This window comes from Eumetopias jubatus, unplaced genomic scaffold (genome assembly GCF_037043125.1).
Source record: "Eumetopias jubatus isolate StellerSeaLion01/CBP00866 unplaced genomic scaffold, mEumJub1_p1.0 scaffold_8, whole genome shotgun sequence".
Classification (NCBI taxonomy): Eukaryota; Metazoa; Chordata; class Mammalia; order Carnivora; family Otariidae; genus Eumetopias; species Eumetopias jubatus.
This window is the reverse complement of record NW_028274814.1, coordinates 131659306-131675109: the sequence shown is the minus strand read 5'-3', so window position 1 is coordinate 131675109 and position 15804 is coordinate 131659306. Positions and strand designations below refer to the sequence as shown.

At 56.7% G+C, this 15804-nt stretch overlaps 1 protein-coding gene across 2 annotated transcripts in view; it reads right to left on the bottom strand.

Moving 5' to 3' along the window:
• CYTH4 (cytohesin 4) overlaps positions 1 to 15804 on the bottom strand; it is a 31148-nt gene that overhangs the window by 3195 nt on the left and 12149 nt on the right. For both annotated transcript variants that reach the window (XR_003611199.2, XM_028115573.2), the window contains exons 4-12: positions 15048 to 15114; positions 13200 to 13318; positions 11926 to 12006; positions 10267 to 10379; positions 8329 to 8477; positions 2618 to 2729; positions 1153 to 1229; positions 693 to 764; positions 21 to 175 (exon numbers count right to left, since the gene is read on the bottom strand). Coding sequence is in view for 1 of the 2 variants with exons in the window: in XM_028115573.2 (XP_027971374.1) it covers positions 21 to 175; positions 693 to 764; positions 1153 to 1229; positions 2618 to 2729; positions 8329 to 8477; positions 10267 to 10379; positions 11926 to 12006; positions 13200 to 13318; positions 15048 to 15114 (945 nt within the window). In the remaining variant the exon portion in view is untranslated. The remainder of the gene's footprint in view (positions 1 to 20; positions 176 to 692; positions 765 to 1152; positions 1230 to 2617; positions 2730 to 8328; positions 8478 to 10266; positions 10380 to 11925; positions 12007 to 13199; positions 13319 to 15047; positions 15115 to 15804) is intronic.

Sequence of the window (15804 nt, the reverse complement as noted above, 5' to 3'; positions counted from 1 at the left end):
GAGGCCCAGCCGGCCCTTACCGGATGGCCTCAATCCATTGGTCGCGCTCGTCGGCGCTGGACGCAGAGATGCGGTAAGACTCGTGCTTGCCCTCCACCACCTTGCCCTCGCCGTCCGTCTTACATGCCTTGATCTTCTGGCCCCGGCAGCTGGGGTTGTACAGCTCGAGGCAGAACTGCGGGGAGGTGGCTGGGTGAGGGCTGGGCAGGGGTGGGAGGAGAGGGCAGCCGGGCCGGGCTTTCCTGGGCATTCAGAGAGGACTAGCCACTTGGGGCTGGGACCGACAGCAGGACACACCCCACCCCGGGCCGGCTTCCCATGCGGGGCCAAGGGGAAGGAGCTGCTCCTCCTCACGTTGAGAACCTACTATGTGCAAGGCTTGACCTAAATCCACCATCTCCCCTAAAACCCCCAGCTGACTGCCGGGGAAACTGAGGCTCAGAAAGGAGCAGAGACTTACTCAAGGTCATTGGCCAGTGTCAGAGGCAGGCTCTGAGAGACAATGAGACCATGCCCTTTTGATGCCATTGACCTGCCCCCAGGACCCACGGCCTCAGGAGGGAAACTGAGGCAACCCGAAGCCCCACCGAGGGCCTCCTGGAGGGCCCAGGCCAGCCGCCCCCTCGCCTCCCTCTCCATTTCAGAAATTCCCCCAGCGGCTGGGGCTCTCAGGACCCCACCGCGCCACCTACTGGCTTCTTGGGGTCGTCCACCTTCTGCACGGAGAGGTTCTCCAGAGGTATGATTCCCCGTGGCTCCTTGTCCTGCAGAAGGGGCCGGAGAAGGCCAGGATCAGCAAATGCAGCCTTGACACCCAGGGCAGGGAGTGAACTTGTGGGGCTCCCCAAACCCATAGAGGAGTGCACTCATCTCCCCAGACTCTGTCCAGCCTTGGAGGGGGAGGGGAGCAGCGGAGGGGGAGGGGAGCAGCGAATGGGGAGCCGGGGCAGGGAGTTAGGAGGCTGCACTGTAAGCTTGGCCCCGCCCCTCCCCCCTCCTTGCCCCTCAGTCCCCCCCACCCCGCCCCGTGAAATGGGTGCGCAGGGGAGCTGAATGATCTCAAAGGGGCCCCAGGCTCTGTGAGTGGACTGATTAGCACCAGTCTGGGAGTGGGGAGAGGGGCAGGGGCAGGCTCAGGAGCCCCCTGCTCACAGTGGTGAATTCGAAGTAGTAGAGACAGTTGTCGGTCAGGATGAACCAGCGGCGTTTCCACGTCTTCACGCGGCCCCCTGCGAGAGGCCAATGGCGCAGTCAGCCAGACTTCCTCTCCCTGGGCCACTGACACTTCCTTCCGTGAGAGCGGGGCCTGGAGAGCTTTCCTCTGCCCCTTCCCCTCAAGCCTCCTAACCCCCAGCCCACCACACTTTCCCCCAGACCCATCACTTTGTCCCTCAAACACCCTAGTGGCACTCATCACCCCAGGCTACCCCTGGCCGCTTGAGCTGGCATTCGAGGCTCCTCCAAGATCAGGTCCCAGGACCAGCGGCCGCCCTTCCCCCTCAGTTCAACTCTTGGCCGGCTCACTGCCTGGCACCGTGCTAAGTATTTCGTCTTTCGCTTGCCAGACAATGTTCTAGATGTTTTTAGAAAATATTTGCTTATTAATCCCTAGAACTGCCTATGAGGAGGGGACTGTTATTAACCCCATTTTACAGATGAAGAGACCAAGGCACAGGGAGGCGCGGTCGTCTGCTCAAGGTCCTGCAGCAGAGCTCAGATTCGAGCCTGGTGTCCCTAGCCCCAGAGCCCAAGTGCTTGGCCATTTTGCCACACATTGAACCCTCCCAGTGCTCGCGATCCCCATTCCACAGCCATGGAAACCGAGGCCGAGGAACCTGACCACTGGCACGTGCAGGGAGGAGCTGAGATCTGTGACTTAAGAGTCTCCCTGGGGCTGGGAACTGTCCGTCGGGCAAGGAAGGAGTCGCCATGGTCTGCAGAAGGGCTGGCATCCGGGCATGGGGCCGTGGAGGGCTTGGGCGGGCATCCCCAGCCCAGGTCTCTGTTGCAACACGAGGTGTCTGTCCTTACCTGTCTCCAAACGCCACCATCCCTCGCTGGGCTGCCTCCGCTGGGGAGGCATCCAGGAGTGCTGGGCCCTGCAGTTCCCCTGCCAGATTTGGCAACCCAGCCCCCACCCGTGGCTCCCCTCTGCAGGCTGGAGGTCCTCCCAGCCCCCTTGTCATGCTGAAGGGAAGCTCCCCTGAGCCATATCCTGTACCATTTCCTCCCCCATCCTTCAGGGACACCCAACCTTTTGCCCACCCACTTGTTGGCTGTGTGGCCTCAGACAGGTACCCTAACCTCTCTGGGCCAGGCTTCCTCAGAAGCCCTCAGGAAGAGAGAGAGGCCTGTAGTTGAAGGGTCTGGGGGCCTCTCATCTCCTCTTCCGGCTCGTCCTCCCCTCCCCCACTGTCCCCTTCCTGCCCAGGACAGACAGATGGAGGGATGGGGCAGGCGGATGGCTGGGCGGCAGGGGGGGTGGGGGTGGTGGTGGGGGGAAGGGGGGCGGTGTTGCCTGACTCCACCCCTGAGGCTGCATGTCAACGTGTGCATGTGTGGCATGTGCCTGCACATGTCTGAGTGCATCTGCCACGTGCCCGAGGGTGCGCCTCACCCAGTTTGAGCAGCCAGCCCTCGCGGTCAGGGTTGAAGAAGGTATGAGTGAGGTCATTGCCGTCATCCTCCGGGATGGAGAAGGGTTCGCTCTTGATACTGTCGAAGAGGTTCTGTCCCCAGAGAAGGGAGGGGAAGACCGGGCTGTGATGGCCATCCCAGTCCAGAGCCTGGACCCTGCTGGGTCCGTGGGGCCTGGAAACGCTCCCTGCTTCCCCCAGGCCGCTGGGGTCCCCAACCTCACCACATGCCAGGTCCCCCCGCTCTGTGGCCAGAGTAGTGCACACACGCGGAGGCCGCTCCTCAGAGAGACTGTGCCCAGCTGCCTCGCCCATGCCCGTCTGCTTGCTGGGCTGGGTCTCCCCCACTGGGTGGGGCGCCCCCCAGGGCAGCCCTGGGTGCCACAACCCCCAGGACTCCCCCAGGGCCTGGCCTCAAACAGGTTGGCAACTCTTTACCGACCAGTCGGTTGATGGTGCCCCCCTTTCCTCTCCCCCACCCCGGCCCCCATTGCTAGAATTCCAGCCCCCGTTGCTAGAATTCCAGAAGAGCACTGGCTTTGGCGTCAGGCTATCTGGGTTAAAATCTCAGCTTAGTCACTCGATGGCTGTGTGACCATGGGCATGTTCCTCAACCTATTTGAGCTGCTGGTCCTCATCAGCAGAAATAGAAAGACGCTGACCCCTCAGAGTTCTGGGGTGGGGTGGGGGCGGTAAATGGACTACACAGGGGTCAGAGCCCCTCCCTGCCGTACGTCTAGGGGAAGGTGAAGAGGAGGGAGGGAGGAGTACAGCTTCTGCCTTCACCCAGCCACCCAGCAACCCTCTTACAGGTCAGCTGAGGGAGTCAGAGATCATCACCCCAGTGTCTGAGAGTGTTGCCGACAAGGACACTCAGCTGGGACCTGTACACCCCCACACAAGTTCGCCTGTGTGTGCACACACATAAACGCTCAGACATACCCACATACACACCGGGGTATAGCAGCCAGAGTCAGGGCCTCCTTAGGTAACATCCATGAGGGGAGGGGGGCCCCTCTTTTGCTTAGCTGCAGTAGCAGAGACTTCCAGGTATACCCTGGGTAGGGGGACACGGAGGAGCGACCAGGGAGTTGGGGATTGACTGCCTGCGTCGAGAGGCCCAGCCCAAGGACAGGCTCAACATGGGATGCTGAACTTGGCTCTCAAGGGCAGAGACCTGTTCCAGGTGGGCTGTGGTCGCAGGGGTGGGAGTTGCCAGAAAGCAGATTTCAGTTTTCCATGCAGGACCTTCTAGCAGTTAGAGCTGCTAGCATATGGATGGAGCAACCTGGTATGATAATGAGATCCCGGTCACTGGAGGTATGCAAGCCAGGGCGGAGACCTCCCTGTGGGGGAGTTGTGGATGTCCACAGTGGATCATCCCGGTGTGTTTTGAACCCCCTGCCACAGGGCCCTGTGTTCTGTGATCAACCTGCCCATGTTTCCGTGTGTTTGGAGAAACATTCTCAACTGTTTCAGCTTATTAAAACCAGATCCAATGCTGGATCTCCATCTCGAAGATAATTAACTCCCTTCCTTCTGTTGCCTTTGTGTATACTGCTGTACCGATGGTTCCCTTGAGATTTGAAATGAAAAATTTCACAAGTACTGTTGGATTCCCCTAAGGTTTTAGAAATGGTGTTTGCTGGTTTTTAAAAGGTCTTTGCTGACCCGATAGCTCCAGGGCTCGGGCGGGGTGTTGGTTACAATCCCACCAGAAGCAGCTTTTCCTGCGCTTGATGGAGGTGGCTTCGGATGTACTCCAGAGTCCCCGGCTCAGCCTGGCTGTGCTGGGGTGGGTGTAGGGAGAAGCAGGGACCACAGGCCCTTTTTTGGAACCCCCACACCCCTAGTGCAGCTGGGAAGCTCTGTTGCCCTTCCTGGCCAGGCCCAGCCCTGGGAATTCCCTGGTGGTGCTGGCTGATCGAACAAAGGCCAGTGGCAGAAAGGCCTTGTCAGCAAAGCTGTCAGCACAGACAAACGTTTGGGAGGCCCAGGACGCAAGCAGGGGGCCAGACAGGGGGGCCTCATCCTCCGCGGTACCCACAAGGGGTCTCCTGGCAGCTTCTGCGGGTGGCCTATCAGCTTACACGTTCTGCTCCCCACAAAGGAAATGGCTCGGTTCATCTACCATTCCTGCACCTTGTAAACACCAGCCCTCCCCCGTAAGTAAACACCCCTGCGTGGGGGGGCGGGGAGGGGGGGCAGCTGGTGGCCACCAAACCTGGCTGGGTAGACGCCAGCTTCCAGCGGTTCTGCTGGTCTTGTCTCCGTCTCTCTCCGCCCCCAGTTTTCCTCTGGGGGCTCCCCTGCCCAGACACTCTCTGTCCAGGTTGCTGAGGGGGGTTCACACCCACCGCTCCCCTGCCCCAGGCTCCAGGAAGGAGCGAATGACTCCCATCTGGCCAATCAGAACATTTCCTCCTGCTGGCCATGGTGTGTGGTTCAGGGAGGACATGTGACCCAAGCCAGCCAATAAGCCTTAGTTCTGGGACTTTAGTTTTAGCTGCTGAGAATGAACCCGAAAGCTGCCTGGGTGGTCTCTGCCGCAGCTTGAAGAGAGCCTGTTTAGGAGGGAAGCCAACATGGAGGAAAAGGTTGCCGAGAGATGGAGAGACCAGATCAAGTCCTGACCTCACTGAGCACCTGGATCTAGCTGAGCCTGAAGCCGGGAGATCTGAAGCCAAATCAATCCCTGATCTTTTCCATTACACGAGTTGAGATTCCTTTAGCCAGGAAGCAACTGGTAACTGGGAAACACAGCCAAGTCCTCCATTCCCAAATCCTGCCTTCTGCTCTCTGCTGAAGGAAGGGCCCTGGAGTCAGACAGGCATGGGTTCGAATCTGATGTCCTCACAAACTATGAGACCCCTGACCAGCTCCCGCTCTAGGAGGTCGGTTTCCTTTGCTGTGAACTAGGAAGGGTGCCCACTGCCTAAGGGTGTCAGGAGGAGTTAATGAGAACATAGAGTGCCCAGAACTGGGCCTGGTATGTGGTCAGTTCTGATGGAGATGTTTGGACAAAAACTCAGGAGGTCCAGGGCTGCCCACAGCAGTAGATGCCCTGCACTGGGAGACTGTTCCCCTGCCTGAGCCTCAGTTTCTCCACCTATAACACCAGAGGCTGGAGAGCCCTCCTTCTTGGCCTCTTTCCTTTTTCTGCTCTTCCACCTGAGCACCCTCTCTGGGCAGCTCTCTCAAGGTGAGTGGCCCTCTTCTTGGCATTCCTTGGGTGCCTGTCAAGTGCCAGGAGCTTGAAGTGCATTAACTCGGCTTCTCAGGAGAACCACCTGAGGGCACCATCATCTGCCCACTTTGTGGGTGAAGAAACTGAGGCTCACACTCAAGGTCACATAACCATAAAGGGCAGAGCTGGGATTTGATCTCCTATCCTCTGAGTGCACACCCTGTACCTTTGCCCTGAGTCTCTTAGGCATATCTGCCTCATCCCTATCAGGATAGCCAGGGCAAGACGGGCTCAACCCGCCTGTCCCCTGCCTCCCATAGTGCACCTCTCTGAAGCCTTGCCCAGCTTAAAAGCATTATGTGTCCTCAGCAGGGCCCAAGCTCCAGTACCACGAGGGGGAATCTTTCCACAAAGTGACAAACTTTGAATATCTGAAGGTGCTTAAAGGTGAGGTCTTGCTTTACATATAGGGACGATGAGGCCCAGAGAGAAGGCAGGCAGATGCCCCCCAAACCACACAGCACCCAGGCTCCCCCCCGCCCAGACTTCTGCAATAAAAGCCTCCAACAGCAAGGACCAGGATTGTGTGGTTCTCTTTGCACCTTGGGAGGGGGATAATAAACCCTTCCCAGACCTCCCAGGCAGAGTGTGACCTTAATTGAGATACTAGACCCTAAAGCCCCAGGAGGAGAAAGTTACAATCTCTACACAAATGTAGCGCATTGTTATTAACAAAAGGCTTGAATTGGGAAACATGCCCAAGGAGGGAGGTGTTCAAGAAGGCTCACCGGGGAGGTTGGGGGGCTGAGGCAATAATGCTGGTGTGCCATTAACTCATTATCTGCCAGACCAGGTGTGCCCAGCCTCCTGTCACGGGCACCACAACAAGAGGACTTACCGATTCCCAAATGCATTTTAGATTTTGGGCATCTTGCTAGGTGCTGGGGTTTTAAAATTATTATTAGTTATTCCTCATAGTGACCTAAGCCACCATTTAGACCCTGTGCTCTGTACCTGGCAGGGGCTATGCCCTTTACATTTTTACAAATTGCTACTCCCAGCAGCTCAGTGACGCAGGCATCATTATCCTGGTTGAGAGAATGGTGGCTTGGAGAGGGGGGTGAGTCATTCCCCAAGGTCACCGACAGGCAAACGGGGCTGACGGGGAATTGACTCGAGCTCTAACCAGCTCTCAAGGCCTCATTCTGTGCTGTGGTCCCCCCCCCTTACCCCTGTCCCCCCCCCTTACCCCCATGATAAACTTTCTCCTCTGGAGACCGAGGAGGGTGGTGGGCTAAGGGCGTGGCAGTTCTCAAACAGGGAGGGGCACCCGAGTCCTTCCAGACCCAGGCTTCCCCCCAGACCTGGCGGGGTGCTAAGCTGGGAGGGTGGGGTTCTCACCCTCTCCTCACCTCCTGCCAGGCTGTCACCGGGAGGCGACGGGAGCTTTATTGAGTTCTGGGGCATCTTTAGTGCCGGAAATGAACTGTCAATTCATTTTTGCCGCACCAGGTTCTGCGGCTCACTCCTGTGTTTACAAAACGGCTCCAGCTCCGTGTTGCCCATAGTTACCAGGCAAACCCCTGAGGCCATCATTCGAAGCCTCCTTCCCCACCTTGCCGCCTGTCCCTATCTGTGCATATCCACACCCCCAGCCAGCCACTGCGGACCCTTCTCCCTTTCCCAGCCAGGCGAGGCCTGGGTTCTGGCAGTTTCCCCTTTCTGGACTGTCTTTTCTCTGTTTCCCTCTGTGAAAACTCCCATTCAGTCTTCAAGGCCCGGTTCAAAGTCTTCTCCTCTCTGAAGTCTTCCAGGATGACCCCCTTCCTCTGCCCCCAGGAGAGCGACAGTCATGTCCTCTGTGTCTCTGTAGCTATGTTCCCGTAGTCAGTACAGCATGGATCACATGGGGCTCTAATTCACATAGGCATCATCTTCCCACCAGACCCTGAACTTGGCCTGGGTGGTTGATTCATCCCCGGGTGCCCCGTGCCGGGCACAGGGCCTGGTGCAGTGTGGCAGGAGTGGGGGCTGTTTGAGGAAGAGATGGGGAGGCCCGCAAGCTGCCTTGTGGAAGACCTCAGTTTCCCCCTCTCTGGAGGAGGGAAGGCTTTTAGCAGAGTCTGAGGATTTTCAGCCCTGACATGCAGAGACTCTAAGAATCTGGGATTCCAAGCAACACACCCGAGTTGTGTGAGGTGCCCTTTCTGGAAAGTGCGAATGATGGGTGCCCAGCGTCCCCCAAAGGATGAAGTCTGGGAGGACCTCCCGGGTGGTCTATAGAAGACATCCCCCTTAAGATGGGGGCCACTTGGGAGTGCCCATGTCAGGACCGACCCGTTTGGTGGTGGCCCAATTCAAGACAGTCACCAACCTGGGTGGTCCATCTCAGAGCCCCCTGTTGGAGTGGTCTATCTCAGAGGAGCCCCTCTTGGGCTGTCCACCTAACGACGGGCCCTGCCCGGATGCCTGGGGACCAGGAGGGTCGGGCCGCGTCCCTCTTACCCGCAGCTGCTCCTCAGGCAGGTCACCGCCGCCATTGATACCGCGGTTCATGGACACAAAGCGCTCGAAGGGCGGCCTGTCCCGGACATTGGGGTTGTGGAGGCTGGTGTTGAGCATGATGATGGAGAAGGACAGGACGTAGCAGGTGTCTGCGAGATGGGACAGCAGTCACAGTCCTGGCCCTGGTCACTCTCTCCTCCTGTGCCCTGACTGCTTCGAGGGGCCAAGCATCACCCGTCTCAACACCCCAAAGGTCCATGCTGTCCTAGCTTGGCATTCGCGGCCCGGCCTCCTCCCCGCTCTTACAGGCCTCCCTGCTCCAAAGAAACTTCAGCTGCCGCGCTCCTGAGCCCCTCCCATGCCTGCCCACCCCTGCACTTTGGCTCCTGCTGGGCCCCCTGCCAGGCACGCCGTCCCCTTCCCTTTGCTACCCATCTGAACCCTCCCCTTTTAGCTTGAGCTCAAGCCTCTCCCCGAGCTCTTCCAGCCTCCCTCCCTGCCCACTCTGTTCTCTGCCTCCTCAGAACTCGGAGAACACTTATTGTTGGCTATACTGTTCAAGGCTTAGTCACGTGCTGCTTGGCAATCTTGCCGGCGTTGTGGGGCTCCTGGGGCCCAAGCTCCTGTTCCATTCTTCAGACTTTCATGGGCTTGGGGGCGAGGCTGGGCTGAGCATTTGGGAGGGAGGTCATTGCTCCTCTGGGGCATTTTTAGGCCCTGGGCCCAGAGCCAGAGAAGTCCAGCTGTGTCCCCAACTCCCTGGTGGACCCTGGGAATGTACCTGACCTCCTCGGCTTCTCCACCATCTGTGACATCAGGAGGTTTAACCTGAAGTATCTTCATGCTCTAGAACATCAATGATTCTACCCCTGAAAACAGTGGCACCCAACAGAACCACCTAATAGCTGTCCATCCCCATTACAACCCGGTGAGGCAGGTGCCCTTACTAACCCCATTGTACAGAGCAGGACACTGAGGCACAAGGAGGTTCAGTTACATGCCCAAGGTCACAAAATGACGCAGTTAGACTGTGATTCAAATCTGGTGCTTTAAAATTCCGTCCTTTCTGTAAGTATTTATTGTGTACCCATGAAATGCTGTGGACTGGGGATTCATTGGTGAATAAATTTGATATGGTCCCTACCCCTGTGGGGTATTTAGACTGGTAGAGGTGACAGATGATAAAGAAACACACCCCCAATTTATAGGCAACTACAAGAGAGGGCAGATGCTCCATGGGACCTGACTATGGTCACACAGCCACGGACAAGCCACGGTGCTTCTCGGAGTCTGTGTTAGATGCAGAGAGGAGAACACTGCTGACCTCAGAGTGGATGAAAGGATTACCTGACTTTGCACAGGTAGCGCTCAAGAAATGGGATTCGTTACTGGTGCTGTGGTAACTTCAGGTACAGAGAAGCCAGGACAAGCCTGCCGCGATGACGTCTTGTCCACCCTGCTGGGGGCGGGGCGGTGTCTGCAGTACTGATCTTTGCTGGTATCTTTCTATACCCCTATGCCCCCGACCTCCTGCCCAGCATGTTTCCTGCTTCTGGCCTTTGCCCAGATGAAAACTCCTGTCCGAAAGGTCCTTTCTCCACCTTGACCTCCTGGAGAACTCCTATTCATCCTTTAAAGCCCCGTTCAGACCCCACTGCCTCTGGGAAGCCGTCCTGGATAGGCTGACTCTGCCGTCGCTGTCCTCAGCCAGGGGGACTGTGCATTATTTCCTGCCTCCTCTCCCAAGGACCGGGCCCTGAGGCAGCCCTGCCTGACAAGCGCCCGGCAGAGGGACTGGCCCAGCGTTGGCACTCAGAGAAGTCTGGGCTCCCAGGGTCTGGGTGCTCGGGGCGGGGGGGGATCTGAGAGGGTGGGGCGGGCATGTGCCCGCAGTTCCGGAGTGGTCCCACAGCCCCACGTCCCTTCCCACACACGCACCTGTGGACTGGAAGACGCCTGGGTTGCAGAGGCAGTATCGGATGGCAAACGTCTCCATCATCCGGTCGATCTTCTGGGCCTCGCCTGGCAGCCGGAAACTCCACAGGAACTGTCTGAGGGCAGGAATGGGGCAGTGGGTGGGGATCCCGGTGGCATGGGGTGGGGGGACCCTGGATAAGCTGCTCTGCCTCTCTTAGCCTTAGTCTTTATCCTGTACATGGGAGAGTCTGGCCTGTCCTCCAGGTGCTCGGGGAGGAGCCTTTTCTTTCAAAGTGGAGTGTGTGCACCCCCCTCCCCATCTGGGCCCAGAACCCTTTGAGGTCCCCTCCACCTCAGCCCAGGGGGGGCCTCTGTCTGCCCTGGGATCTGACTGGGGACCCCTGGGCAGGTGCCTTCCCCTGGCTGGGCTTCCTGTTCTGTGAACCTAAGCCCTTCCAGAGCTTCAAACTTAGTTCCCCAAGGGCAAGGGCTGTCTGTACTGCTCCTCTCACACCTCCCGCTGGCTTCACCCCGGCCTGGGTGCCGAGGGACTGCTCAGTAACGAGCAGAAGAAGGAAGGATTGAATATTGGAGACTCCTGACCACGTGCCCCTCTCCCTTAAAGAGCGCGGGAATTGGTGGGAAGGCCACATTGCTTGGATGGTAGTGGCTTCTTCCTTCTCTGCCTTGCAAACTCCTAATCATCCTTCAAAGCCCAGATCAAGTGCCCCCATTCGGGAGTGATTTTCCAGGCATTACTCATAGCAGCAAGACTTACTAAGCCAATTCGAAGTACTTTCTGTTTAGTTGGTACAGCCCTATGAATTTGGTACTGTTATTATTATTAATTTCTTTATTTTTAAATATTTAATTACTTTATTTATTTATTTGAGAGACAGCAAGAGATAGAGAGTGTGAGAGAGAGCATGAGCAGGAGGAGGCACAGAGGCAGGGGGAGAAGCAGACTCCCCGCTGAGCACGTCGCCGGACATGGGTCCCGACTCCAGAACCCTGAGATCATGACCTGAGCCTAAGGCAGACCCTTAACTAACTGAGGCCCCCAGGTGCCCCTGTTATTAATATTTTTTAAAGATTTATTTATTTATTTGACAGAGGGGGCGAGTGGGGGGTGGGGCAGAGAGGGAAAGAACGTCAAGCAGACTTCCCGCTAAGCGCAAACCCGACGTGGGGCTCCATCCCAGGATCCTGAGATCATGCCCTGAACTGACACCAAGAGTTGGATGCCCAACCTCCTGCGCCATCCAGGCGCCCCAATTGGTCCTATTATTATTCCCATTTTGCAGATGAAGGAACTGAGGCACAGAGACTTGCCCCAGGGATGAGTCGCAGAGCTGGGATATGAACCAGGCAGTCTGGCTCCAGAGTTTAATACGTAATAATAAAGGGAATACCTACTGCGCTGTATTAATAAAATAAATAAAACACTAATCTCAAAAGTAGTGGGAATAGCAGAAGTAGTAGTAACACTCGTCACGATAATTAAATACGGCTGTAATAATGTAAGACCACGAGGAGCAGTGGCTGCAGGAAAGTGATCAGAGGCATCAGAGACCAAGGGGTGATGCTGTGTTTGTGCCATGAGTGTGGCTCCTGATCCCCCCTCCCCACCCCAGGCTGGGCCACCCCTGGGGGCCGGGCCGTGCTCTCCGGACCACTCACCTGAGGGCCTGCACGAGGTTGAGGTTGGCAAATTCGTGGCAGTCCACGAAGGCGTGGAGGACCTGCAGGTTGAAGGGATCCCTGGAGAGGGCAGGAAGGGAGGGCACATGCACTTGGGAACTTGCTGGCACCCACCTCCTGGAGGGGGCTGAGGTGGGGGCGGGGAGGGGAGCCGCGTCCCCCTTCCGGACCCAGCCACCTTCTGGTCTGCTCACCTCTGTCTGAGCTCACGTCATCCCCCACACACCTCCACGGTGTGTTCACCCAGGACGGGAGCCCTGGCTTCGGAGCAGCCTGCCCTGCATCAAGTCCTTCCTCTGTCACTTCCTGCCTGGATGACCCTACTCAAGCCGCTGGACCTCCCCAAGACCCCGTGTCCTCATCTGTAAAATGGAGAGAACCACGCCTACGCCTATTTCTTCCCACTTCCCAGCTCAAATCTGGAAGCACTGCCCTTTTCTGCCACCTGCAACCTCTGCTCTCTTAGGAGAAGGAATGCGTTCACCAGGGAGCCTGGGAGAAGAGTCGCTGGTCTAGCTCCCCTCTTGTCACTTACCGCCCACCTGGCACCCCCAACAGCCAGAGGGGTCCTTTCTCACCACTCCTCTGCCCAGAACCCTCCCATGTCACCTACTACTTCTTCCCTCCCTTGGTCTCTTCTAATCTCACCAGCCTGCTGTTCCTTGAGCACGCTTCTGCCCCAGGACCTTTGCATGTGCAGTTCCCTTTTTTGGCATGTTCTTCCCCCAGATGTCTTCACTGCTCACCCCCTTTAAGTGTCAAGCATCACTTCCTCCACGAGACCCTTCCTATCTGTAATATTTAAAGTCACAGCCCTTGACCCGTGGTCCCTAGTGGTTCTCATTTCCCTTCCCTACTTTATTTGCATTCCAAAGAACTTGCAATTTTCTAACATATTTTACATATTTTGGGATCTGTCTTTTGCACTAGAATGTATCTCCCTGAGGGCAGGAGTTTTGTTTGTCTTGTTCACTAGGATAAATTCAGGGATTAGATACTGCCTGACACATGGTAGATACTAAAAAATATCTATTTGTTAAACAAATGAGTGAATGAAGGAAGGAAGGAAGCCAGGCTTTGGTTCAGAAGGTGGAGGGGAGTGATCAATTAGCCCTCTCAAGCCCAAGAGTTGTGATTTCCCTAACATAATTCATTCCCTCATGTACCTGCACACATACACACACACACACACACACCTGTGCATACCTGCACACCCTCATTCCCTATCTCCCTAAGGCCACGCCCCACCTTACCTCTCCCCCAGGTAGGTGCCAATGGCCGTCTTGTTGAGGCCCTCCCCCTTGTACAGGAACTGGGCGATGTCCTGGACGTTGGGGGTCAGCAATTTGTGCTCAGTGAGATACTGGATGCCCTGGAGGGGGTACATAGAGCCCACGATCAGCCCTCACACAGCTGCTGGCCTGAGAGGAGGATGGGAGGGGGCCTCCATGGCCAGAGTGCGGGACAGGTGGTGGGGCACTGTGGCCTGGCATTCTGACATAGGCACAGACTGTTTTGGGAAGTTCTGTCCTCCTTAAGAGAAGCTGAATTTGTAAGGTGGTGAGCCCCCCATCACTGGAGGCATGCAAAGAGAGATAGCATTCCTGCAATGAACCAGGTTCACGCCATGATCTCCCCAGGTCCCCTTCAGTCTGAACTCTTGGATTATATGCTTCAATGATTCTATGAATTTATAACTTTAAGATTCAGTGATTCAGACATTTCTTTTGTCCCCTTAAAACTCATATATTTAAAAATAGTGTTTCATTTTTTTTCTCACAAATAATCTATGTCCATTGTATAAAAATAAGAAAAAACCCAGCTAAATCCAAAGGAGAGGAAATGGCCGAATCCCACCACTCAGAGGGAGACAGTGTCCAACGTGGTGCCTTTCCTTCCCTTTCTACATGAAACTGCTTTTCTGATCTGACGATATCACACATACCTCTCGCCCCCCACCAGCCCCAGCACTCAGAATCTGTCCAATTTTGGGAGTTTGAGGGGTCGGTCTCTGGTTTTCTGTGAGGGCTCCTTTGTGTCCCTGTTTGTCTTGGGGAAGAGGTTGCTGGAAGATGGGGGGCAGGTGGGGGGAGGCTCTCAGTGACAGGCAGAGGGTCCTGAGACCCCTCAGTGGCCCTTCTCTGGTGCTCTGGTGGGAGTATGAGTTAGTGTGCGTGTGTGTGTGCATGCGTTGTGTGTGTGTGTGTGTGTGTGTGTGTGTGTGTGTGTGTGTGTGTGTGTTCCGCGTGGATGGGGCCGGGGTACGATCCCCGAGGCTGCGGGAGGTGAACGGGAGGTGGGACCCCTCAGTGGCCCTTCTTTGGTGCTCTGGTGGGAGTATGAGTTAGTGTGCGTGTGTGTGTGCATGCGTTGTGTGTGTGTGTGTGTGTGTGTGTGTGTGTGTGTGTGTTCCGCGTGGATGGGGCCGGGGTACGATCCCCGAGGCTGCGGGAGGTGAACAGGTGTGTGACACTGTGATGGGGAAGAGGCAGCCTTCTCAGCCAGGGCAGTAAATTTCCAGGGACCCCTTGGCTGCCCTGACCCCACCTCCGTGTGTCAGCTTGTCGCTTCCTCCTGTCTTTGTTCAAGCAGGAAGGGAACCGGCTGCCACCTAGCTGGCTGAGAGGTGGGGCTGGGGTTGCTCGGAGGCAGGGGGAGAGGCGGGGGGGCGGTGTAGGAGGTGCGGGGGGAGGGGCAAGCCCTGGGTGCTCCGTGCCAGGGGCCCCAGCCTGGCTCCCCCTGGCAGAGGCTGGAAGACACTTCTGGAGACTAAGCCCAAGGATCTAAGGGCCCCACTGTCCAAAGACCTACTCACAAAGGAGGAAGCAGAGGCTCAGCCAGCGGACTCCAAGTCCGTGAGCTTCACGCAATGTCCCCACATCCTCCTGGCTCCCACCTCATGCTATGCTATGGGGTGACAGAGCCCTTCAGCTTTGACGGGCTGTGGGACACTGGACAGGTACTGAGCTCTGCTGGGCCTCAGTTTCCTCATTTGTAAGGAGGGTAATTGTCAGTTGAGGGGAACCAGAGGCCATTGTGAAGGTGTCCAGCCTGTAGCTCCCCCAGCCCCAGGACCACTTGAGCCCCCCACAACTGCCTACCTTCATGGGGTCCATATTGAACTTCTTACGCCCGATGCATAGCTCCTTCTCCTTCTGTGCTAATCGGCTGCAGACACAAAGATGTCAGGCTGGACTGCCCCGGGACCCCAGGGCACCCTCTCCAAGCCCCAGGGATGCTTTGCTCAGCTAGAACCAATATTCCCCAAGAGCCTCCAAGTGGGGTCCTCACACCCTGCATCGGAATCACCTGGGAGAGCATGAGAAATGCAGGATCTGGGCCCCTCCCGGAGCTACTAAATCAGACTCTTCTGATGGGCCCAGTGCCAGCATTTTAACCAGCTCTGGAGCCATGGCCTTGGGAACCCAGAGGTGCTCCAGGGAGAACATTTAGAGGGGCCTGTGCAGGACAACAGGGAGGCTGGGGGCGACGGCACAGGCTCTGGAGCTGGACTCCTGGTGCAAATCCCACTCCACTGCTTTGTTGGCTGAGCTACATAAGGTGAATCACTTTATCTCTCTGGGACTCAGTTTTCTCCTCTGTAAAATGGGGATGACACCATCACCTGCCTCACAGCATTGTGGAGAGGTGAAAACGTTCAAAATAGCTCGGTGGTAGGTGCTCTGTAAATGTGTGTTATTGTTGGAGCTGGAACAGGGCATCTGGAGACCCAGGGCAGCCACGTGTGTGCCCATGCTTGCCTGTGTGATTTGTGTGTGGGTCTAGAAAGGTGATCAGAGACCAAGGGGTGGCAGGGGCAGGGTGGTGATTTCCTGAGACACAGTTGTAGGAGTCAGT